The 23,787-nt window shown below is 47.5% G+C and overlaps 3 protein-coding genes across 3 annotated transcripts; all 3 read right to left on the bottom strand.

The window, feature by feature from the left end:
- Nucleotides 1-1,480: 1,480 nt before the first annotated feature.
- LOC308143230 (uncharacterized protein) lies at nt 1,481-10,709 on the bottom strand (the record flags this gene model as incomplete). The annotated part of the gene is made up of 3 exons (XM_080513969.1): nt 1,481-2,435; nt 4,824-5,654; nt 9,748-10,709. 3 exons carry the CDS (start codon nt 10,707-10,709, stop codon nt 1,481-1,483), a joined length of 2,748 nt encoding a protein of 915 aa, XP_080370095.1.
- Nucleotides 10,710-13,244: 2,535 nt separating this feature from the next.
- On the bottom strand, nt 13,245-18,531 carry LOC308143229 (uncharacterized protein; the record flags this gene model as incomplete). Its single annotated transcript, XM_080513968.1, has 3 exons — nt 13,245-13,517; nt 13,608-14,318; nt 17,548-18,531. 3 exons carry the CDS (start codon nt 18,529-18,531, stop codon nt 13,245-13,247), a joined length of 1,968 nt encoding a protein of 655 aa, XP_080370094.1.
- A 3,640-nt stretch (nt 18,532-22,171) lies between these two features.
- On the bottom strand, nt 22,172-23,125 carry LOC308143228 (trace amine-associated receptor 5-like; the record flags this gene model as incomplete). Its single annotated transcript, XM_080513967.1, has 1 exon — nt 22,172-23,125. One exon carries the CDS (start codon nt 23,123-23,125, stop codon nt 22,172-22,174), a length of 954 nt encoding a protein of 317 aa, XP_080370093.1.
- Between the last annotated feature and the right edge of the window lie 662 nt (nt 23,126-23,787).

Here is a 23,787-nt window from a genome sequence, read left to right as displayed (position 1 = left end):
AGAAAATCTCGAAATCTTGACTTTTCAAACGACGTTAAACGTCTGTGGAATATCAGGATCACAAGTCTTTGAGGGGCAGTTTTCTTCTTTATTCAATCAGTGGACTTATCGGTGACATTCTTTGCTTTTCAGACGTCTACCGCGTTTCCGAGGCGGCCAACTCAAGCGCAAACAGCAACAGTGCGACTGAGACGTTCATTAACGCCTGAGTCCAGCCGAGGACGACGTCTCCACAGTGTTAAAGTGCAATATTTTTATCCGACGTTTGATATCAGAATGTTAAAATGAAACTGCGGAATATTTCCGTCGAGACTCATTTTGGCCGCAGGGATTCTCCTCTGACTCTGTTGTTCTCTCCCTTCAGCACAAACAAACACAACCAAACATAAACAAACTGAACCGTTGACAATTTGCACTTTCGTGAACTATTTCTGTAAGCTTCGTATATAGCTTTGAAGTCTGTATATTGTAGCTTTGAAGTCTGTATATTGTGTTATGAAAATAAAAATTGTACAGAAGTGCGTTTCTATTCATTCTCATGGTGACGAGTGACACTTTGTGTAGTTTTTACAGCTTTATGTGACGTGAACCTTATCTGAGGTCAGTTCAAGGTGAAGAACCAACAAATGTTTTAGACGAGCCACTGATGAGGGCCGCCACCAGGAAACCTCTTTTTACAACCGTGATGTTGACGTAGTTGTCGTCTGCTGGATTAGTTGTTGGTTCCTACGGGCTCATTGTGTTGTCGTCTGTCATCTCGTCAGGCTTCTTTGGTTTCAGAGAAAATATCTGCTTTAACGGATTACAGTAGAACCTGTGAGGAGCGGACCCGCTAAGATATATATATAGATAGATAGATAGATAGATAGAGAGAGAGAGAGAGAGAGATGGATAGATAGATAGATAGATATAGATATATATAGTTGGCCAATATAACCTTGGCCAACTTTGTTGGTCATTCAAAGTTTGTTGGCTAAAGTAATAAACATTGAATAAATAAATAAATAAACAAACACAGATGAAAACATATCCTTCTCGGCCAACTTCCGTTGATGAAGGTAAAAGTTTCTATGGAGCCCCTAAAGGGACATCGGGGGAAAAAAAAAAAAAAAAATATATATATATATATATATATATATACATATATATGTATATTGCAGCGACAGCTTCTCGGTTTTCTTTTTTCTTCATCCTCTTCTTGTCTCAGTTTTTTTTTTTTAGTGCCTCAGTTCAACCCCACAGACACGCAACAACAATAATAATAACCCGTTGACTTGTTCAAATTCATCCATTCAATCATTCATCTGTCTTGATTTACACGGTTTACTCTTAACGACCGTACCATACCGTACCGTTAACGACCGTACCATACCGTACCGTTAACGACCGTAACATTCAGGGCAGTTCGGTCTTCTGACACACAGCGACAATGTAATTTAAAGCAAATATACACGTATACACATCAGTGTTTCGCCGTGAATCAAGACAAGTTGGAATCGGTGAAGTCGCCTCTGAATATCTCCCCGGAAACGATCATTCTGAAAGCCGATCGGAACCACTTGTAGAAAAAGGCGTAAACAAACGGGTTGAGCATGGAGTTGGACCAGCCGAACCACTTGAAGGCCTCGATCAGGGGAACCGGAATTGTGTTTTTGCTCAACGGGTAAAAAGACATACACAGGAAGTAGGGAGCCCAACACGCGAGGAAGACCCCGACGACTATCGCCAGAGTTTTCGTGGCCTTGCCCTCCGCCTTACCGGCCGACGCCCCGGACTTGGCCGTGCCGTGGCCGCCGCCGCCGCGGGCCTGCCTCAGCGCCACCGTCAAGACCTTCAGGTAGAGCGAGAAAATGACCACGGCGGGTACGTAGAACCCCACGAAGGTCCCCGCGATGGCCGACCTGGTGTCCTGGAAGATGTTGCACCCGGCGTCGGGTCGCGTCGTCGGGCTCGCCCCGCGGAGCGTGACCCCGACGCCCAGCAGGGCGGGGACGGCCCAGCTCGCCAGGATCATGAGGGCGGCGACCCGGCCGTTCATCGCGGCCCGGTACGCCAGCGGCCGGCACACGGCGTAGTACCGGTCCACCGAGACGAAGCACAGGTTCAGGATGGAGGCGGTGCAGAGGAACACGTCGAAGGTGCCGCGGACCCGGCAGAGGAATCCCGTCAGGCGCGAGCAGGGGGCGACGGAGAGCACGGTGCTGAAGGGCAGGACCAGAACCCCCACCAGCAGGTCGGCCGCCGCCAGCGACAGCACCAGGTAGTTGGTGGGGGTGTGCAGCCGCCTGAAGTAGACCACGGAGGTGATGACCAGGAGGTTCCCGCAGGTCACCAGCGCCGACAGGGAGCCCACGAAGACGCACAGCAGCAGGGGGCCGACGGCAGCGCCGGCGCCGGCGGACACGTCCGGATACGTTGAGTCATTGCAGGAATGTCTGTCCGGAACAGAATCGGTAACGTTGGACGAGAATTTTGCTTCCATACATGCATAAGCAGAGTGTAGCACAACCGTCCAGACCGGTGTGTGTGTGTGTGTGTGTGTGTGTGTGTGTGTGTGTGTGTGTGTGTGTGTGTGTGTGTGTGTGTGTGTGTGTGTGTGTGTTGTCTAAGCCTCGTCGTCTCGTTTCGTCGGCCTCGGTCTCTGTGACTCGGAGCGACACCGCCGCCTCAGATTTAATCATTGTGCCTCATTTGCATATCGCAGTCATTGGACTGGTTACCATAGCAACAATGACACTGATGCAAATTAGACCTTCAGAATACAATTGGAAGTTTTAGTTTTTTGGGTAAATAATTTCATAATTGATGACTTTTTACAAGTGCTCTCAAAAATAACGCGTTCATTTAATTAATTGATTTGAAACGTTTAATTCATTAACATTTAATTCCGGTTTTTTTTTGCGTTTTTTTTTACTCTCTTACCAGAGCGACTTCATGTGCAGCGTCTCCACACAGCACTGATGTTCAGAAATAGCAACAGTTATTATAACTGTCTGACTGACTTCACAAAACTGAAACAATTGAGAAACAAAAAAAATAAAACATTTTCACAATGACCGATTGACAATGTTCTTTTTATTTTGAAAATTATGGGTGTCAATGAAAACACGAATGCAGTGCTAAGCGACGTCTTGCAATCATAATCGGTAACTTTTATTTGCGATTGTGACGATAACCACGTCACAAAACATGACAGAGAAATGTAAACACACACAGGAAATGAATGTGGAACGGGATTTGACAGGAGCCGACATGAATCCAAAGCAATACAGAATCAATTCGACTGTTCATATTGACGAACACAATGTGGATCAAAGTGACACGTAACGACGACGTGGAACGTCACGGGAAACAATAACAACCGTCTCATTTCCACACAGCGGGACAAACTACTGGAACGATTCCTGAGGAGAAAGTCCTTCGCCTGGCGCCACGCTTACATTCAGCATTTTTATTTTTTCTTCCGACGTGCCCTTTAGACCAGGGGCGTTCAAACCGATTCCAGTTGAGGAGCCACATCAACCTGATCTGACCTCTGACCTCTGGAGGCCCAACAAGTCAAACATAACATGTTAAACTGCAGATATGGACAAATGTTAAAGTCTTTCCTTCTTTTGATCCTTTTGTAACTGCAGGAATTTGCCAGTCTATTCTGAAATATACATATTAAAGGAAATCAGATATTATATTTGCAAAAAAAACCTGTCACCTGTATCTGGATATCGTATTTTTATTCAGGATTAAAACAATTTGTCATCATCTGGAAATTGTTTTGAGTTTACGTGTCTAAAGTATCACTTCACATCAGTTGGACTCATTGTTTTATTGTGAAAGGCGTTGCGTCATGTGACCTCCACAGACGCATTAATGTCGGGGGTCAAATTCTGACCAAGGGCGGTTTTGCCAATCGAGTGTTTTTAGATCAGCCTCTGTCAGTTTTCATATTTATATTTTAAAAAAAAGAAAACAAATCCCATGGCGGCCGGATTAGACCCTTCTGGACCCTGCTTTACAGTCTTCCATAAATTTCCTATTTCATCCAGTTGAAAAATTCCACTCCCTAATCCTCACTTTTCAGTCTCACTTCTCTCCATTCAAATTCGGTGTTTTGATTAAATCCTCTGTGCCACGGGGCCGGGACCTGGTGCCGGGCTCCGCTCGACGGGAAGACGCTGAGTCCAGGACAGAAAAGACGCTTTTTAACTTCTTCGGTCACCAACAATCAGTCAGTAATCACGGTGGCAGTCCCAGACGGACTTACACCAGAAAACTCAATCAAATCGCCTGTTCTGCATTAGTAGAACATTGTTCTGGTACATTTCTGAGACTGATTCACGTTTCATAATGACTTGAAGTCGTCCGTCTTCACTGTATGAAATACACAGACGGGCTTTCTTTTGTTGCACGTGGCTTAATGCTTTCTTTTTTTATAGATTTTTGCGTTACTGGGAAGTCACATTGGCGTCATTCAGACGGACAGCAGCTGGTTTTAGTGTTGAAATTTGGAAATTTGAGTAAAGAGTGAAGTCGAGCGCTACGTAACTGACGCTGCCAGAAAGTGACGGCATTATTAGGAAAAATGCCGTTAGGACCTCAAAAACCGTCAACCTCAGAGATCCGATCTCAGCAACGCAGCGACAGAACAGTTCAGTGAAAAGACGTTGGACGAACCGGCGTTCTATTCAACTGAAAAGCTCAAAGGTTCGGTCAGAGTCGGCCCCACGGCGGAGCCGGAAGACGACAAATGAAACAATCAACTGAGCTTGGAATGAGTGAAGTCGCCCCGAAATATCTTCCCACAAACGATCATTTTGAAAGCACACCGGAACCACCTGTAGAAGAAGCCGTAGACGAACGGGTTGAACATGGAGTTCGACCACCCGAGCCACTTGAACGCCTCGAGCAGAGAACGGGGAACGCGGCCCTCGGTCGCGGGGTAGAGCGCGATGGAGAGAAAGTACGGGGTCCAACACGTGAGGTACATCCCCACGACGATCGCCAGAGTTCTGGTGGCCTTTCCCTCCGACCTGCTGACGGCCGGGTTGTGGACGCTGCGAGCCTGCCTCAGCGCCACCGTCAGGATCTTCATATAGATGGAGAAAATGGCGACGGCCGGTATGAAAGCCGTGACCGTCACCGCCGTGACGACCGGCCTCGTGACGTTGAACACGCTGCACCTGAAACCCGGGGGGCTCTGGTCGCCCCGAGAAGCCGTCACCGACGTCAGGAGGGCGGGGACGCACCAGTTCACCGCGATCATGACGCCGGCGGCGCGGGGGGTCATCCCGGTCCTGTAGGCCAGGGGCCGACACACCGCGTAGTATCTGTCGGCCGAGATGAAACACAAGTTCAGGATGGAGGTCCCGCACAGAATCAAGTCCAAGGTGCCCCGGACCCGGCAGAGCGCCGGTCCGAGGTGGGAGCAGGGGGCGACGGAGAGCACGGTGCTGAGGGGCAAGACCAGAACCCCCACCAGCAGGTCGGCCGTGGCCAGGGACAGCACCAGGTAGTTGGTGGGGGTGTGCAGCTGCCGGAAGTAGACCACGGAGGTTATGACCAGGACGTTCCCGCACGTGACCAGGACCGACAGGGAGACCCCGAAAATGCACGGCAGGTACGGCGAGGTGCCCGCCCGCCCGTCTCGCTGGGATCGGCTGCAGAGACCGGCGCCCCCGCCGAGAGACGAGTTCGGTTCCATTCAGGAAGCATCGGTCGACCCGTGGCGAGAATCACAGCGCAGAGCGTCACGCGAGCACAGTTCCAGTGTCTCTGCGACACGAAGCCACGTCTCCGATGGAGGACGAGTCTTAACGGGGGCGTTTGCATATGAAATGAGTGATCGGGGGGGGCGTTTCTGGGCATTGCCGTCTCCACGGCAACGGGACCAATGGGACCACATTCAGGAGACATTAAACATGGACGATGGTAAACCTTCAGAATAATTTAAAATCCTTTTATTAATGACATTTCTTTAATTTTTTATGATTATATACATTTAAAAGACACTAAAGCAAAGCATGTTGGTCTCATGCTGTCATTTTACTCAACTCAACTTTATTTATAAAGCGCTTTAAGCAGCCGTAGCTGAGACAAAGTGCTGTACATTGAAATAAAAATATAAGAGGCAAAATAAAACATTAAAACAATAAAAACAATAAAAAAAATTAAAGCAATAAAAACAATCAGATGGTAAAACAATAAACAAAACATCAAAAGTTAAAACAATAAAAAAAAAAAATGAAGGCACTAAGACAAGTTTTAAAAATGGACAGTGAGGGGGCTTGTCTGACAGGGAGGGGGGGGCAGGGGGCGGGGGGGGGGGGGGGGAGGAAAGACACACGCACACCCCCCAAGTGAAAACACACCACTCTTCTTTCTGAAAAGCTTCACGTTTACGTCGTAGCATTTTGAAAACGTTTTAGGCGGAAGAGGCAGAATCATTGAAAAAGATGTTCTCGTGTCAGGCCACTAGGCGGCGCTGTTGTGGAGAACGACACGCTTCAAACAACGACAGCGGCGACGGCCTGGACGCTCATATGGACGGACGACTGTCAAAATAAAAGCACCAAATCTCAGGAGAAAATGGATTGGGAGCCATTGCTCTTATTGTCCCTCTACTGAGCACCAGTTGCAGCATTTCCAGAATCTTCACAGAGTCTGAGCCTTTTCGAAAAGTTGCGTCCCCCCCCGTTAGCATGGAGACGTCAGTCACAGTGTTTTCACAAAGTGGAGAGGGTTCCGCCTCGCTGCAGGACTTAAGAGGTGGGGGCAATCAATTAGTAGATGACCTGCAGGAGTGTCGGTGAGGGAGGAACCGCTGCAGCGAGGTGTGGATCCTCAGTGTCCTGTTTTGTTTTTTTTTTAATTTTTACTCTGGTCGCTTTGGGAATTTGGCGACAAAAACTAAGAGAGAGTGTCTAAAACATCTGTTTCCTTTTGCTGGACAACAGTGGGATCGCAATGGAGCTGCGTTGTGGAATCTAAAATAAAACAAAACCAAGTGATTTGTTGTCGCGTCTTTGTTTACGACATTAATCCCAATTGCTTCAGTTGGTAACATCGAAATTAATCACGTTTTTCACACTTAATTAACTTTAAGTTAAAGAATTAAATTCAAACTAAAATAACTATTATTTTATTATTTTTTAGATGTGACTAATCAAAGCAATGAACAGTAGCGGGGTGGTGTCCCCCCCCCCCCTCCAATCAGTCAAGCTCATTTCAATGACAACGTCAACAACACCTCATCTGATTGGCCGGTGATTCTGTCACTCTACATTTTAACCCAATAGCAGCGTCCAGCTTCCACCAGAGGTTAGCAATGAAGCTACTGCTAGCCCCCGGAGGAGAGGAGCTGTGATGATGCGTTTAGAGGACGTAGGAGATTTGAGCTCCGCAAACTAGAACCAGTCGTCTTCTTGATGACGTTGCTAAAGTCACTAGTTGATTTAAGACACAGATTTCAGAATCACTTTTTAATTATTAAAAAGACAAAGAAAAAAGGAAAATCATGTTTGACAGTGCTAGCGGTTAGGGTTAGGGTTAGGGTTAGCTAGCGGTGCTAGCGGTGCTAGCGGTGCTGCCCCTGACTGCACACGACTGGCAATGAAGTTAATTTAATGCAACTATTTTCTTTTTTCAGTGTAGTTTTGATGCCTTGAGTGACAATCTGCAATCTACAGTGTGTGTGTGTGTGTGTGTGTGAGAGAGAGAGAGAGAGAGAGAGAGAGAGAGAGAGAGAGAGAGAGAGAGAGAGAGAGAGAGAGAGAGAGAGAGAGAGAGAGAGAGAGAGAGAAAACAGTTGATTGTGTGGTTTTGGATTTAATTAACATGAACCCACACACACACACACACACACACACACACACACACACACACACACACGCAGTCGTTTTTGTCAGAAGTCTCACTCATAACTTGACATTATATTTATCACATTATTCATATTATATTCACTCTGCTTCATGCTGTTGCCGGAGCGCGACGGAGGATTGAGATGCCGCCACACGTCTCTGCCTGAACCACTCAGCGAGTCATCCACTCACTTTGGACAAACAAAGAAAAGAAAAGCGCCACTTCAGCAGTTTGTTTACCTCCTAAATGACACGACAACGTTCAAAGCTACGGTGACGTCAGAACACAGACGTGGACGTTTCGCGGCACGCCAGAGTGAAATCTCGGACGGTGAAAACCCGAGACGGGACGGAGACGAGCACATGTCAGTTTGGGAGTTACACATAAAGTTAGACCTGCTGTTTAGGACTGACCCTGCACTGCAACACTGGTATTGTTTTTTTTACTATAGTATGTTTATTGTACTTTTATCCTACACTTTGCCCCCCATCATAGTTTATTTTCCTTGTATCTCATCCTACTGTATATTTTGCTCCCCTTAGAATTTATTATACTTTATAATAGTTTGTGATTTTTATCTTCTTTTTAGTCCTATTTGATAGTCATTGTATATCAGATTCCTCTATTCTTACTGTTTGCACATTCCTTGTCTTTCCTTTCCTCACGAGTCCTTAAGAGCAGAATGTCACGAGTACATTTCTCCACTGTGAGATCAATAGAGGCTGATCTTAAAACAAAAGGCGGTGCGGAGGAGTGCGTTCGACCACACTCCCGCAGAGCATTCGCACTGAGCACTCGCTTTTATAACCCTCCACCGAGTTCATCGGAATAATGAAATAAAGAACTGGACCGATGAGGCCATCGTATGGACGGCAACAGAACGTCACCGAGGCAATTAGAAAAACACAATTTGCATCGTTCATGTAACTTGTGATTCTATTATTTATGATTGATTTCATATTTTTTGGGTTTGTTTGTTTAACATACAAATTAATATCATTCCGGGTTCGCTGATGCTGTTCTTCTTAATTAATCACAGTTTGTGTAAGTGTGTATTTTCAGTGTAAAATATAAAATCAGGCCCAAAATCTCAGTGGAAAACTAGTTTGGTAACCGAGACCTTGTTACCTGTGCAGGTACTAACTACTTCCACTGAGGAGATCAATAAAGGCTTATCTTATCTTATCTTATCTTATCTTATCTTATCGTATCGTATCGTATCTTATCTTATCTTATCTTATCTTGTCCTATCTCATCTTGTCCTATCTCATCTTATCTTATCTCATCCTATCTTATCTTGTCCTATCTTATCTTGTCCAATCTTATCTCATCTCATCTCATCTCATCTCATCTTATCTTGTCTTATCTCATCTCATCTCATCTCATCTCATCTCATCTTGTCTTATCTTATCTTATCTCATCTTATCTCATCTTATCTCATCTCATCTCATCTCATCTCATCTCATCTTATCTTATCTTATCTCATCTTATCTTGTCTTATCTTATCTTATCTTGTCCAATCTTATCTTATCTTGTCCAATCTTATCTTATCTTGTCCAATCTTATCTCATCTCATCTCATCTCATCTCATCTCATCTTATCTTATCTTATCTTATCTCATCTTATCTCATCTTATCTTATCTTATCTTATCTTGTCCTATCGCATCTTATCTTATCTCATCCTATCTTATCTTGTCCAATCTTATCTCATCTCATCTCATCTCATCTCATCTCATCTCATCTCATCTCATCTCATCTTATCTTATCTTATCTTATCTTATCTTATCTTATCTTATCTCATCTTATCTCATCTTATCTTGTCTTATCTTGTCCAATCTTATCTTATCTTAGCAAAAAAAAAAAGAAAAAAATCAAGACAGTTTTGAGTTGGACAGATCCTGTCGAAAAATCTCCACGGAGACGATCAGTTTGAAAGCCGCCCTGAACCACCTGTAGAGGAAGGCGTACACCAGCGGGTTGAGCAGCGAGTTGGACCAGCCGAACCACTTGAAGGCCTCGATGAGGCCGAGCAGCGCGGCGCTCCGGCTCAGGGGGTAGAAGGACATTGACAGGAAGAAGGGCGACCAGCTGAGGAGGAACACCCCGACCACGATCGCCAGGGTCTTGGTGGCCTTCCTCTCCGTGCGACTGACCGCCGGCCCGCCGCCGCCGCCGCTCCTCGCCGGGCCCCGGAGGCGGCGCGCCTGTCGGTGCGCCACCGTGAAGATCTTCAGGTAGACGCTTATTATCACGAGCGCCGGGATGTAGAAGGCGAAGATGGCGCCGGGCACGGCCGTCGTCTCAACCTGGAACATCTGGCATTTGACGGCGGGTCGCCCCGGGTCCGGCCGGCGGAGGGTGATGGCGACGGCGAGCAGGGCGGAGGCCGTCCAGGCGGTCAGGATCATGACCAGCGCGGCGCGGACGGTCATGTTCGCCCCGTAGGCCAGCGGCCGGCACACGGCGTAGTAGCGGTCCACCGAGATGCAGCACAGGTTGAAGATGGACGAGGCGCAGAGGAACACGTCGAAGGTGTTCCGCACCGAGCACAGGAACGTCCCGACGGGGCCGCGCGGCCCGACGGACAGGACCGCGCTGAAGGGGAGGAGGAAGACGCCGACGAGCAGGTCGGTGACGGCCAGCGACAGGATGAGGTAGTTGGTGGGCGTGTGCAGCTTCTTGAAGTACACCACGGAGGTGATGACCAGGAGGTTCCCGCACATGATCAGGACCGACAGGGAGCCCACGAACGCGCAGAGCACGTACGGGCCCACGGCGTTCCGCCGAGAGGCGTTGCACGAACGCTCCGGTTCAAAGACGCCGGCGGTGACGTTGAGGGGGAGTTGAGGGTTCATGCATGAGCCGCCTGGCGGAACCGAGATCCGGACGAGCCTGGAGACGTTTCTGCGAAGAGAGATTTTCATTGAGAGGGTGTGAGTGTGTGTGTGTGTGTGTGTGTGTGTGTGTGTGTGTGTGTGTGTGTGTGTCGGCAGCACACACCAGTGTCCCTGGTCCCTGGTCCCTGGTCCCTGGTCCCTGGTCCCTGGTCCCTGGTCCCTCTGACGCTCAGCAGCGTCTCTCAATCGCATTTATTGTTCTGAACTCATTTGCATAAGAGGCTGGAAGGAGTGGCCCGGGGCGTTCCTGCTGCTGATTCTGCTTGTTGGTCGTGTTTTTTTTAATCGCAAAATACAAAATGTACTTTACAAATGTCTTAATATATAAGTAGGTGGTTCAATAAGTATTATATCCATCAAGAAACATATTATTATCGTCTTCGTTTGTCTCCGTCAGGATCAAAATGGGATCAATGAAAACACAGTAGCCGCAGTCATGGAGGACGGAGTCGAGCCAGAGGGCGGAGGTGACTGCCGAGTCCACGATGGGGGGAGGCGGCGGTGGCGGTGGCGGTGGTGGTGGCGGTGGCGGTGGCGGTAGAGGTGGAGGTGGCGGCGGCGGCGGCGGTGGTGGTGGCGGTGGAGGTGGAGGCGGCGGCGGCGGCGGCGGCGGCGGTGGTGGTGGCGGTGGAGGTGGAGGCGGCGGCAGCGGTGGTGGTGGCGGTGGTGGTGGCGGTGGTGGTGGCGGCGACGGCCCTGAACAGGTGGGGGCGGCGGTGGCGGTGGAGGTAGCGGTGGTGGTGGAGGTGGAGGCGGCGGTGGCGGCGGCGGTGGTGGCGGTGGCGGCGGCGGTGGCGGCGGCGGTGGAGGTGGCGGTGGAGGTGGGGGTGGAGGTGGCGGTGGTGGTGGAGGTGGAGGCGGCGGCGGCGGCGGTGATGGCGGTGATGGCGGTGATGGCGGTGGCGGCGGCGGCGGCGGCGGCGGCGGCTGCCCTGAACAGGTGGGGGCGGCGGTGGCAACGGACGGCGGTCTGGACAACCCTCTCCCCGGGGGGGGCCGCCCCGGTGCTGAATCACCTCTCAACCGTACGTTTGGTGGGGGTGTGAAGCTTTTTTGAAATACATGACGGAGGTTATGACGAGGAGGTTTCCGCACATTATCAGAGGGGGGGGGGGGGGGGGGGGGGGGTCATGGCCGCCATGTTTCTCACGAGGAGAGAGTGGCCAGAGCAGGGAGGGACTACGTCAACGCCACGCCTGACCGTGAGACCGTGAGACCTCGAGTCTCCATCTACGTGGACGGAGGCTCTTTGTGTGAGTTTTGTTCTGATTTAATTGATAATGTTATTTGGAACCTCTGACTCCACAGAGCCACATACTGTTAAACCCACTTCTTTGACTGTGGGCAGACTCAACGCACCCCCGGCGTGTCACTGCCCTCTGCTGGATGTGAACTTCCTGCAGGCAGCGGTCAGACGAAGACGGCCGAGCTCAAAGTGGCGAGTCCGATCTGGCTCCAGGGAGTTGTTAACCATCTTCATTTCAAATACACGGTACTGTATCGAGGAGACACGATGTCCCCGCCGTGATTCTCCCAATGTAAGAAAAGTAACTATGAACCTTGGATGAATCATCCGTACTGCGGCCGATAGGACTTTGTTTGCTTATGTGCCAATTGAAAAAACTGGGGGGTGAAAGAGTGTTTTACTGCATTCGACACTCAATTCAACCATACCTGTATTTATATATTCTATTAGATTTGGTACCGTCGTTATTTTGTATGTATTTCTTTATGTATATTCAGTTATGTTCTCTTAAATTAAAGCAAAGTGTTTCTTTCATAACGCAAGTGGCGTTTGGTTCATTCCGGTCATACAGTCTGTCTCACACACACACACACACACACACACACACACACACACACACACACACACACACACACACACACCCATATATATTATATATAAATAATGAAATTGTAGAGCTCAAAAACATAATCCTTTTCATCTACTGGGGCCTAAAGACCTGGTTTTTTTTTTTTATTATTTGCCCTGCATGTACACACACACACACACACACACACACACACACACACACACACACACACACACACACACACACACACACACACACACACACACACACACACACACACACAGAAAGAGTATACATTAATATTTGACCAGTATTTCCTCCAGCTTTAGCAGTTTGGTGGCTCCCGGTCAGCCAACATGGCAACCCGCTGGTTTTGCTGCAGAATTACTTCGTCAAATTCGGCTTTTCAGAGTAAAACAAATTCACTTTCTCAATCAGCCGTCAGGGAACTTTTGACAGTCAAAGTCAGAGCATTTAAAGTCACTCAAGATTAATTTATTCAAGCAGAAAACAACGACGAGAACCGTGAAGATATGAACTCGATGCAGATAAACGCGAAGACTTCTCAGCGATCGTGTCACGAAATGTTTTACCAAAAAAAAAAAGGGACAAAACCGTGAGCGTTTGTGGAACTGGTCTAAGAAAACAGACGCGTGTACGTCAGCGAGGCCGGCGGCGGTCAGAACAGCTTGGAGTTGGAACAGTCGGCTCTGAAGACCTTGCCGGAGGCGATCATCTTGAGCGCGGCCCTGAACCAGCGGTAGAAGAAGCCGTACACCAGCGGGTTGAGCATGGAGTTGGACCAGCCCAGCCACTTGAGCGTCTCCAGCGCGGCGGCCGGCAGCGAGTAGTCGGTCAACGAGTGGCAGGTGATGGAGAGGAAGAACGGCGTCCAGCACGCCAGGAACACGCCGACGACCACGGCCAGCGTCTTGGTGGCCTTCCTCTCCGCCTTGCTCGTGGCGGCGCCGCCGCCGCCGCCGCCGCCGCCGGGCTTCGCCGCCGCCGCCGCCCGGATGCTGCGCGCCTGCCGCCGCGCCACCGTCAGGATCTTGGCGTAGATGGACAGGATGACGGTCGCCGGCAGGTAGAAGGCGAACACGGCGACGGCCAGGGTGGACCTGGTGTTCTGATAGATGGGACACCGCGCGTCGCTTCCCGCCGGGGCGCCGGGCCCGCCGCGGAGCGCCACGCCCAGGGCCAGCGCGGCGGGGACGGCCCAGCTCACCAGGATCATGGCCCCGGTGACCCGCGCGCTCATTCTCGCCCGGTACGCTAGCGGCCGGCACACCACGAAGTATCTGTCGACGGAGATGAAGCACAGGTTGAGGATGGAGGAGGTGCAGAGCAGCATGTCGAAGACGCCGCGCACCTTGCAGAGGACGCCGGCGAGGTCCCAGCAGGGGGAGGCGACGGAGAGCAGCGTGCTGAACGGCAGGACCACGACGCCCACCAGCAGGTCGGCCACGGCCAGCGACAGGATGAGGGAGTTGGTGGGCGTGTGCAGCTGCCTGAAGTACATGATGGAGACGACGACCAGGACGTTGCCGCACGCCACCGCCACCGACAGGGAGCCCACGAACGCGCACAGCAAGTACGAGGTGGCGACGGTTTGCGCGGAGACGTTGCAAAAGACGCCGCGGGTCCCGTTGAGGGTCGACTCGGGTTCCATGCACGAATTGCCGGTGAAGTGTGCGGCGACGGCGTTAATCAACAAGCAGGTGTGGAGACATGAGCAGAACGCCGGCGGTTCCTGGAGAGAGAGGGTTTCTGTTAGGTGTGTGTGGGTGTGTGTGTGTGTGTAGGTGTGTGTGTGTGTAGGTGTGTGCCAAGTCACATGTGTGCTGGTCGATGTCCCTCCTGGCTGTGGCGGCGGGCTGATCCTCGCCTTTTATTATGGCGGGATCATTTGCATCGCGGTATCTCGGGAATCACTGGACGCTTGTTTTGGAGGTTTTGATTGATGACGGCCGCCGGTTCTCATGGCGACGACTAATTGATGTTTCACTTTTTGTTCAAGAGTTCCTAGTTTACTTTTTGTTTTTACTCTTATTTTGACATGACATTTAAAGACAAACTCTTGAGACACTTGACACCATTTTAACTTTGTCAACAAAAGTTGGACAAACAACAAAGTTGGCTAACAAGGTTTATTTATTTATCAATTCATTGATAAATTTTTTAAAAATGTATTTATTTATTTATCCCTCACCCGAGAGATGCGCTTTGTATGGTCATTTATTCTAAAACTGTTTGCCACGACGACAAATCATCACCGAAGATTTCTTGCAATTCTGATGGATAGTTTTATGGGTGAAAAGTTAGAAAAATACATACAAACAAACCAATAAACCAATAAACCAATTAACAAATAAATAAACCAATCAAATCAAATCAAATCAAAAAAACAAAACAAAACAAAACAAAACAAAACAAAACAAAACAAAACAAAACAAAACAAAACAAAACAAAACAAAACAAAACAAAACAAAACAAAACAAAACAAAACAAAACAAAACAAAACAAAACAAAACAAAACAAAACAAAACAAAACAAAACAAAACAAAACAAAACAAAACAAAACAAAACAAAACAAAACAAAACAAAACAAAACAAAATAAAATAAAATAAAATAAAATAAAATAAAATAAAATAAAATAAAATAAAATAAAATAAAATAAAATAAAATAAAATAAAATAAAATAAAATAAAATAAAATAAAATAAAATAAAATAAAATAAAATAAAATAAAATAAAACAAAACAAAACAAAACAAAACAAAACAAAACAAAACAAAACAAAATAAAACAAAATAAAATAAAATAAAATAAAATAAAATAAAATAAAATAAAATAAAATAAAATAAAATAAAATAAAATAAAATAAAATAAAATAAAATAAAATAAAATAAAATAAAATAAAACAAAACAAAACAAAACAAAACAAAACAAAACAAAAAAAAATAAATAAAATAAAATAAAATAAAATAAAATAAAATAAAATAAAATAAAATAAAATAAAAAATCTTTATTATGTTTGATCAGAAATGGGGTCTGTCAATATCGGGTAAATGCGATTAAAAAACAGGAGCTTTTCTAGACTTCTAAACCAACAAGATACACCAGCCAGTCTAAAAGTCCCTCTCGTGAGCTCTACCGAGAACAGGCCCACGCCGACTCCACGCCACTTTCATGGACAACATCAGTGTTGCCAGATTTGACGGGTTTCCGTCCAACTGGTCTTCTCAGAGCACTTGTTGCTTCTTATCTTTTGTTTTTGTTTGTTTATTTAGTGCAGTCGTGTGCTCATGACATGTTTAATGGATTTAACACGGATTTCTATCAAGATTGAGATTTGGGCTGGTATTTATTGTGATGAGCTGGTTTTATGTTGTGTTTGGGCTGAAAACACCGAGTCAGATCTGGCAACCCTGGTACCAGGTGCCGTTTAAATTGGACTTATCACTGCGGCTCGTGAAAATGCAGTTTGAATGCAGAATCTGACTCAGAAGGAGCAGCTGACTCTGCAGCGGGATATTTCAGAATGATTAGTTACAAATATTCTGTGTCAGAATATCATTCTGAGTTTGGTCGTTTGGGTTGTTACAGTTATTACCAAGTAGCTAGTGCTAGCTCCCGCTAACCACTTCAGTTTTTCATATTATACTAAATTTATTAATTCAGTATTGTTTCTATTTTCCTGTGGGAGTGTGGTCGTGGTTATTTCCCCCCACATGATGTCATGAAGGGAAAATTTGAAAATGACGTTCAAGACAAATTGAAGCAAATGAGGGAGATGACGGGACTTTCTTCCCTTCTGGAGCCTCGTAGACTGTTTATTGAGACACGTGTTACCTATGAAGGGAATTCAGCAGAATGTGGGACCTTTAATCTGACAAACACTCAAGCAAGTGCAGGAATTTGGGGTGAATTTCAGGTCTGTGTTCATCTCTTTGTTTTACATTTCTACACTTCTTCATCGTCCAATCGGGGGGAAAAAAGAGGAATCAAAGATGTATGAAGGATGTTCAACTTTATTGTTTTCACCTTTTTACACTTTTAAAATGAAAAGACCCTCTTGTGTTTCTCACAGTTGAGACAAACAGACGGACGTTATTCAGTCGGGGATGTTTGTCGGGGTTCCATTTGGCCCCGACCACTGCTATACAACGTGTTCTTTCATGTTTTCATTTCAGAATAATCGACGAACAAAACCTCCAAGTACAGACTCGACGTTGGCTAAATGAGATACGTCTCCTGTGTGTCAAACCCGAGAACATTCCCACAACGTTCCACGTCCATCACGGAGTCGATGGAGAATCCCTGCAGCCCACAAATAAAGAAACACAGAATGTCTTGGAAGGTATTACATCTCCTCACGTTATTGCCGAGAGGCGGTAGAACACCAGGACTGTGCGCCAAACAACCAGGCACATTTGAAAGATTTAGAATAAAATTCAGATATTTTTTTCAAAGTGATTTCGTCAGAGAAGCGGACACAACACAACACTGAGAGCCGAGCCGAAATACCAGTGATGCTGCAATGAAATACAGCAAACTATCGTTTGTCTCAAAGCCATGCCAGCAGGAGTTTGTAAGAAACTTTGTTATAAGAGACATTTTGTACCAGAATGTATCATTAAAAGTGACTTAATGTTGAAATTGCAGTGGTTTTGAGTGCTAAGTGTGAAAATGTATAGATTTTCATCACGTATACTCTGTGCTGCAACAAAGAAACACTTAAAAGAGGTTATATACCTTGTCATTTTCATCTATTCAGAAATAAATAAAAGAAGAAAAGAAAAGTAAATGCACAAAACAACAACGACGACAAAAAACCCTTTGAACAGGATGTGACTGCTGTCATATGAAGTAGCATCGTAATTATAAAGCAATGGCGGTTTTGAGGTAACGTCCATTTTTGTGTTCCACGGAGAACGCTGCGTTGTGTTCTGCCGAGTCACTCGGTCAAAACAGTTTTGCGTTCGTCAAATTCCCACGAAAGATCTTGCCGGAGGCGATCATCCCGAAGGCCGAGCGGAACCAGCTGTAGAAGAAGCCGTACACCAGCGGGTTGAGCATGGAGTTGGACCAGCCCAGCCAGACCAAGGTCTCGGTGAGCGGCGGCGGGACGAGGAAGTCGCTCACGGGGTTGAAGGTGATGGAGAGAAAGAACGGAGTCCAGCAGAAGAGGAAAACCCCCACGACCACCGCCAGCGTCTTTGTGGCCTTTCTCTCCATCTTGCTGACTCCCGGCGCCGACCGTTTCCCCCGGCGGGCCGCGTTCCGGATGCGGCTGGCCTGCCCCCGCGCCACGGCGAGGACCCTCAGGTAGACGCAGAGCATCACGGCGGCCGGGATGTAGAACGACACGAGGGCGCCGGCGACGTTGGAGTTGGGGATGTGGAAGACGAAACAGCGTCCCTCGCAGACGAAGTCTCGCAGGCCCACGAACGTGATGCCGAACCCGGAGACGGCCGACGCCGTCCAGCTCGCCGCGATCATGAGGGCGACGACGGAGCCGCCGCCCTTGGATCCGTAGGTCAGGGGCCGGCACACGGCGCGGTACCGGTCGATGGAAATGCAGCAGAGGTTGAGGATCGACGTCGTCATGAGCGAAATGTCGAAGCTCCGCCGCATCTTGCAGATCAGGTCGCCGAAGTACAGGCAGGAGCCGGCGGACAGCGCCATGTTGAACAGCAGCACCAGGGCGCCGACCAGCAGGTCGGCCACCGCCAGCGAGAGGATGAGGCAGTTGGTCGGCGTGTGGAGCTGCTTGAAGTAGACGACGGAGGTGATCACCAGAAGGTTGCCGCCGATCGTCAGGATCGACACCGAGCTGCCGACGAACATGTACACAAACAGACGCGTGGCGGACGGCGCGATGGCCATGAGGCAGGCGGCGCTCGCCGCCTCGTGACAGGCCGTGGCGTTGGCGGTGCCGTTGGGGATCCTCCCGGCCTCCATGTTTCCTCGGGTCCCCTCGTTGCTGATTTCACAGAACAGAGAGGAGGACAGCTGCTGCTCAAAGCTACATGATGGCGACTGTGAAGTCACGCTTACTGACGGCGACTTCAAGTACACAAATCAGGACCGCTGACCTTTGCATAACTCCTCCCCCTGAACCAGAACCGTCCAATGAGAGGCGACGTCAGAGAAAAACCCCTCAGCTTTTCAAGTATTGAGTACAGTTTTGAAATACTTTACGCTACTTTTTAATGATTCATATACGAACATATACTATATTCTGTGCATTAACATGTACCCTGTGCTCAAACTGCACATACTCATTCAGCCAAGGTACCTCAAGTAGCTAGTTTTTTATCTTTTCTGTAACTTATTATCGGTATTATAGCCTGCACTGCACTGTTTCTTTTTTTTTTACCTTACTGCACTAATGTCCCTCACTTTCTCACTCATCTGGGTGTGTGTGAGAGCTGAATGTGCGTGTGAATGTTTAGGTTATTCTGTATATATGGTGTGTCTGCTGAGATGAATGCGATGTTGAATGTGAGAATGGCTGCCTGTGTTCTATTGTATGTCACTGTGTGTCTACTGTAGCTACACCGCAATTTCGTTGTACTATGTACAATGACAATAAAGCTTCTAATCTAATCTAATCTAATTCAGAGGGGGACACATAACCACAATCCATTTCTCACGTTGAGTGGGTTAGAATGGTCAAATAGTGACATAATAGCCTTTAAATGTAAACTTTAAAGTTCCTGTACCAGAAAATTAGTTTTCAGGATCCAGTTTCAGTTTTGATGCTCATCTCTCATACGTTTAATACTGTCCTGAAGGAAATTCGCCCTTTACGCAGCAGTCGTATCTCATCTTTCAACATTTAAATTTCATGGTCCTTTGGTCTGTTGACACACGGAAACTCTCAAAATATCCCGAAACGTTGTGCACAAGATCCCGTTTGTACGCTCGATCTGGATTCACACTAGAAAAACAATTGACGACATTTAAAGAGTCATTCTTTCAGTGTTTTTTTTTTAATTGAAGCAGGTCAAGTTCAAGTCCAAACTATAAATCTTTGACTTATTTTTGAATCACGATGATGTAAAACAATCACCACAATATTGGGGGGAAATATTTTGCTGAAATCTGGGTTCAGAACCAGGAGCGGTCCCTGGTGCTGAAACCTGAGTCCAGAACCAGGAGCTGTCCCTGGTACTGAAATATGTGTCCAGAACCAGGAGCTGTCCCTGGTTCTGAAATATGTGTCCAGAACCAGGAGCTGTCCCTGGTGCTGAAATCTGGGTCCGGAAGCAAGAGCTGTCCCTGGTACTGAAATCTGAGTCCAGAACCAGGAGCTGTCCCTGGTACTGAAATCTGAGTCCAGAACCAGGAGCTGTCTCTGGTGCTGAAATCTGGGGCTGGAACCAGGAGCTGTCCCTGGTTCTGAAATCTGGGTCCGGAACCAGGAGCTGTCCCTGGTTCTGAAATCTGGGTCCGGAACCAGGAGCTGTCCCTGGTTCTGAAATGTGGGTTCAGAACCAGGAGCTGTCCCTGGTGCTGAAATCTGGGTCCAAAACCAGGAGCTGTCCCTGATTCTGAAATCTGGGTCCGGAACCAGGAGCTATCCCTGGTTCTGAAATCTGGGTCCGGAACCAGGAGCTATCCCTGGTTCTGAAATCTGAGTTCAGAACCAGGAGCTGTCCCTGGTGCTGAAATATGTGTCCAGAACCAGGGACAGCTCCTGGTGCTGAAATCTGGGTTCAGCACCAGGAGCGGTCCCTGGTTCTGAAATCTGGGTTCAGCACCAGGAGCTGTCCCTGGTTCGTGGTCAAAGATACCAACGTCATGTTCCATCCATAAATAATGTAACAATGGTGACTTCAGGAAGATTTTCATCACACTGGTAATACATACTTTGGATGTTTTATTTTCTTAACGACCTCCAGGTTATAATAAATGTCACTTTTCAGAATATATATATGAAAAAAGACCAGATCAACAACCAGACTTGTGATCATTAGAACAATCATGCTTGTAAAACAGTTATAAAATATGCCAGACTGCTGAGTAAGCACTTTAATTTGTTCACTTTATTCTCGGGTTTTATGAGGAATTATTTTATCATCTTTGTCGTTATATGTTTTTATATGTTGGCAACCTTGTCTGGTTTTATGTTGGACAACGGGTAGAAATTAACCTCGTGAAGAGAGGCTTTGTTCATCAACATGCACTGTCCCGTCCAAATAAACCAACAAGTGAAATAAAAGAAAAGTTAATATTCATAAAACACAAGTCTGTTGCATCACAACATTCAGTCTCATGTTTACCAGCTGATGCAATGAAAGTCGACAACGACCTCATTAGAGGTGTGAACGAGTTCGATCCCGGAGGCAAACGCAGGTCCGGTTCCACTCAACTAACGAGCAAACTCATCCGTCATGAGGCAGTTATGTAATGTTTACACTTGGAATGGTTCCGGGGGGAACGTTGGAACAACACAGAGAACTTTGTGGAAAAACAATGACATCAAGAGCTGCTTTAAAACAAAAGTTGAAAGGAGTTTTGTAAGTCCATAAACTAAAATATATATCATTTTTTTAGTTACACCTTTTGGTTTTTTTTGGTTTTGTACAATTTCTTTTAATTAAAAATTAATGGAAACACGCCATTCTAAAGGAATAAAGCCAAACACTCCTTCAGGGTCTTATTGACTTCGTTGTCTTCACAATCTAAAGTCGTCGACCTTCCAGAGTCTCTTTTAGCAAGAAAAGCACAAGGATGAAACTTTACCATCTCTCTATTAACATGATGTAATATTGATAATATTGATAATATTGATAATATTCAGTGGTTTAATGACGTCTGCCACAGACTGCATTACTGCGTCTCTTGAAAACATCCACACAATCGTTTTGTCAGCATCTTAAACCTTCATCTGTGTTTTAATGTGACGACGTTTTGTTTTGAAAAAATCAATAATACCAACTCTTCATATGTGTGATTGATAACTGTGAAGTGATTTGACTTTCGGGGGAGAAAATATATAAAAATGTTTAAATCAGCAAACTGCTTCCTTGTCTTATTTCCTTTTGCAGACATCAAGAGCTGCTTTCAAACAAAAGTTGAAAGGAGTTTTGTAAGTCCATAAGCTAAAATATATATCATTTCTTTAGCTACACCTTTTGTTTTTGTTTTTTTGTGTAATTTCTTTTAATTAAAAATGAATGGAAACCTGCCATTCTAAAAGAATAAACCCAAACACTCCTTCGGGGCCTTATTGACTTTTTGGCCTTATTGTCTTCAGAATCTAAAGTCGTCGACCTTCCAGAGTCAATAATCAATAATACCAACTCTTCATATGTGTGATTGATAACTGTGAAGTGATTTGACTTTCAGGGGAGAAAATATATAAAACATTTTTCAATCAGCAAACTGCTTCCTTGTCTTTTTTCCTTTTGCAGATTCGAGGTGAACCGGCGACTCTGACTCTCTCTGCTTTGATCTGTTTCTTTGTTTTCCGCCGTCCGCACACCGGGTTGTAAGGCCGGAGGACGGGTTGTACGCGGTCGGATCTCGACGCACCGGTGAAAGAGCGGAGCCGCGTTTCCTTCTCCACCTTTTATGGCGAGCGTCTTGCAACTCAGCGCAGCTTGGCGTGGGCCAGGTCGCCTCGCAGGACCTTCCCCGACACGATCATGTAGCCGGCCGAGCGGAACCACTTGTAGAAGAAGGCGTAGATGAAGGGGTTGAACATGGAGTTGGACATGGCGAGCCAGTTGAACGGCTCGAGCAGCATCGTGGCGACGCCGCTCACGTTCTGAATGGGGACGGTGACGAAGAGGGGCAGCCAGCACAGCAGGAACAGGCCCACCACCACCGCCATCGTCCTGGTCGCCTTCCTCTCGCTCCGACCGGACGCCGGACCCGCGGCGTCCCTCATGCTGCGCGCCTGCGCCCGCGCCACGGCGAAGATCTTGCAGTAGACGCTCATCAGAACGCCGATGGGCATGTAGAACGCGAAGAGGCAGATGGCTATCATGATGGCGAAACACTCTCCCGCGCACTCGTCGTAGTACCAGTCCAAGCACAGGTAGAACGCCCCGAACAGGGCGGAGGCCGCCCAGGACCCGACGCCCATGGCCGCCGCCGACCGGTCCGTGATCGTGCTGCTGTACAGGAGCGGGTGGCACACGGCGTGGTACCTGTCCACGGAGATGCAGCACAGGTTCAGGACGGACGACATGGCGAGCGTGAAGTCGAAGCTGCCGGCGACTTTGCAGAGCAGCGTGTGGACGAGGTCGCACGGCGTGAAGGACACGAAGATGCTTAAAGGGAAGACCAGGACGCCGATCAGCAGGTCGGTCACGGCCAGGGAGAGGATGAGGTAGTTGGTCGGGGTGTGCAGCTGCTTGAAGTATAAGATGGCGACGACGACGAGGAGGTTCCCCGCGATCATCACGGCCGTGAACGAGGCCAGGAGGACGTACAGCAACACACACGCCTTGTCGTTTTCAATCGAGCACACCTGTGGCTTTATCAGGTGCCCGGAGACGTTAAAGACCTCCATCGTGCCGCCGTCCGCAGACTTCAACATGTCAGATCAACAAAAGCAGCAGTGAATTAAAAAAAACAACAAAAAAACCACATTTTGCCTTCAATAGAGCAAATCTGGTCGTGTGAATGAGAAGGCAGACTGCGTTCGTTCGTTCTCTTCACAAGGCTCAAAGGCAAAGACTTGGTTTAGTCGTACTGAGCGCGCTCAGCTGTGAAGGGAAGCGGCTCGCCCGCACTTCCTCTCCCAGCAGGGAGCTCATGGCCTCGACCGCCAGATTTATACTGTCCCTCCAAATTAAAATAAATAATGAAATAATCTTTCCAGCCTATTAGGTGGAGCTGCTTGTATGGCATCAAAGCAGGAAGAGAATACCAAGTGTGTGTGTGTGTGTGTGTGTGTGTGTGTGTGTGTGTGTGTGTGTGTGTGTGTGTGTGTGTGTGTGTGTGTGTGTGTGTGTTTGATCATCAAGAAACCCATCTTTTTGATGGATTTACTGTCATTTTCTCTTTATCCGGATGCTGCGCCATTTTCTTGGAAACGTTCTGGTAATAATCGAAAATACGTTCCTTTGATCTCTATTGTCTGAACCAGGGGTGTCCAACATGCGGCCCGGGGGCCAGAAGCGGCCCGCCAGACCATCTAATCCGGCCCGCCAGGTGATTTTTGAAGTGTGAAGTATAAAAATGAAAACTGACAGAAGC

Source organism: Blennius ocellaris (genome assembly GCF_963422515.1).
Source record: "Blennius ocellaris genome assembly, chromosome: 18".
In the NCBI taxonomy this organism is placed as follows: Eukaryota; Metazoa; Chordata; class Actinopteri; order Blenniiformes; family Blenniidae; genus Blennius; species Blennius ocellaris.
The sequence above is the reverse complement of the archived record's forward strand: the minus strand, read 5'-3'. Positions and strand labels throughout refer to the sequence as shown.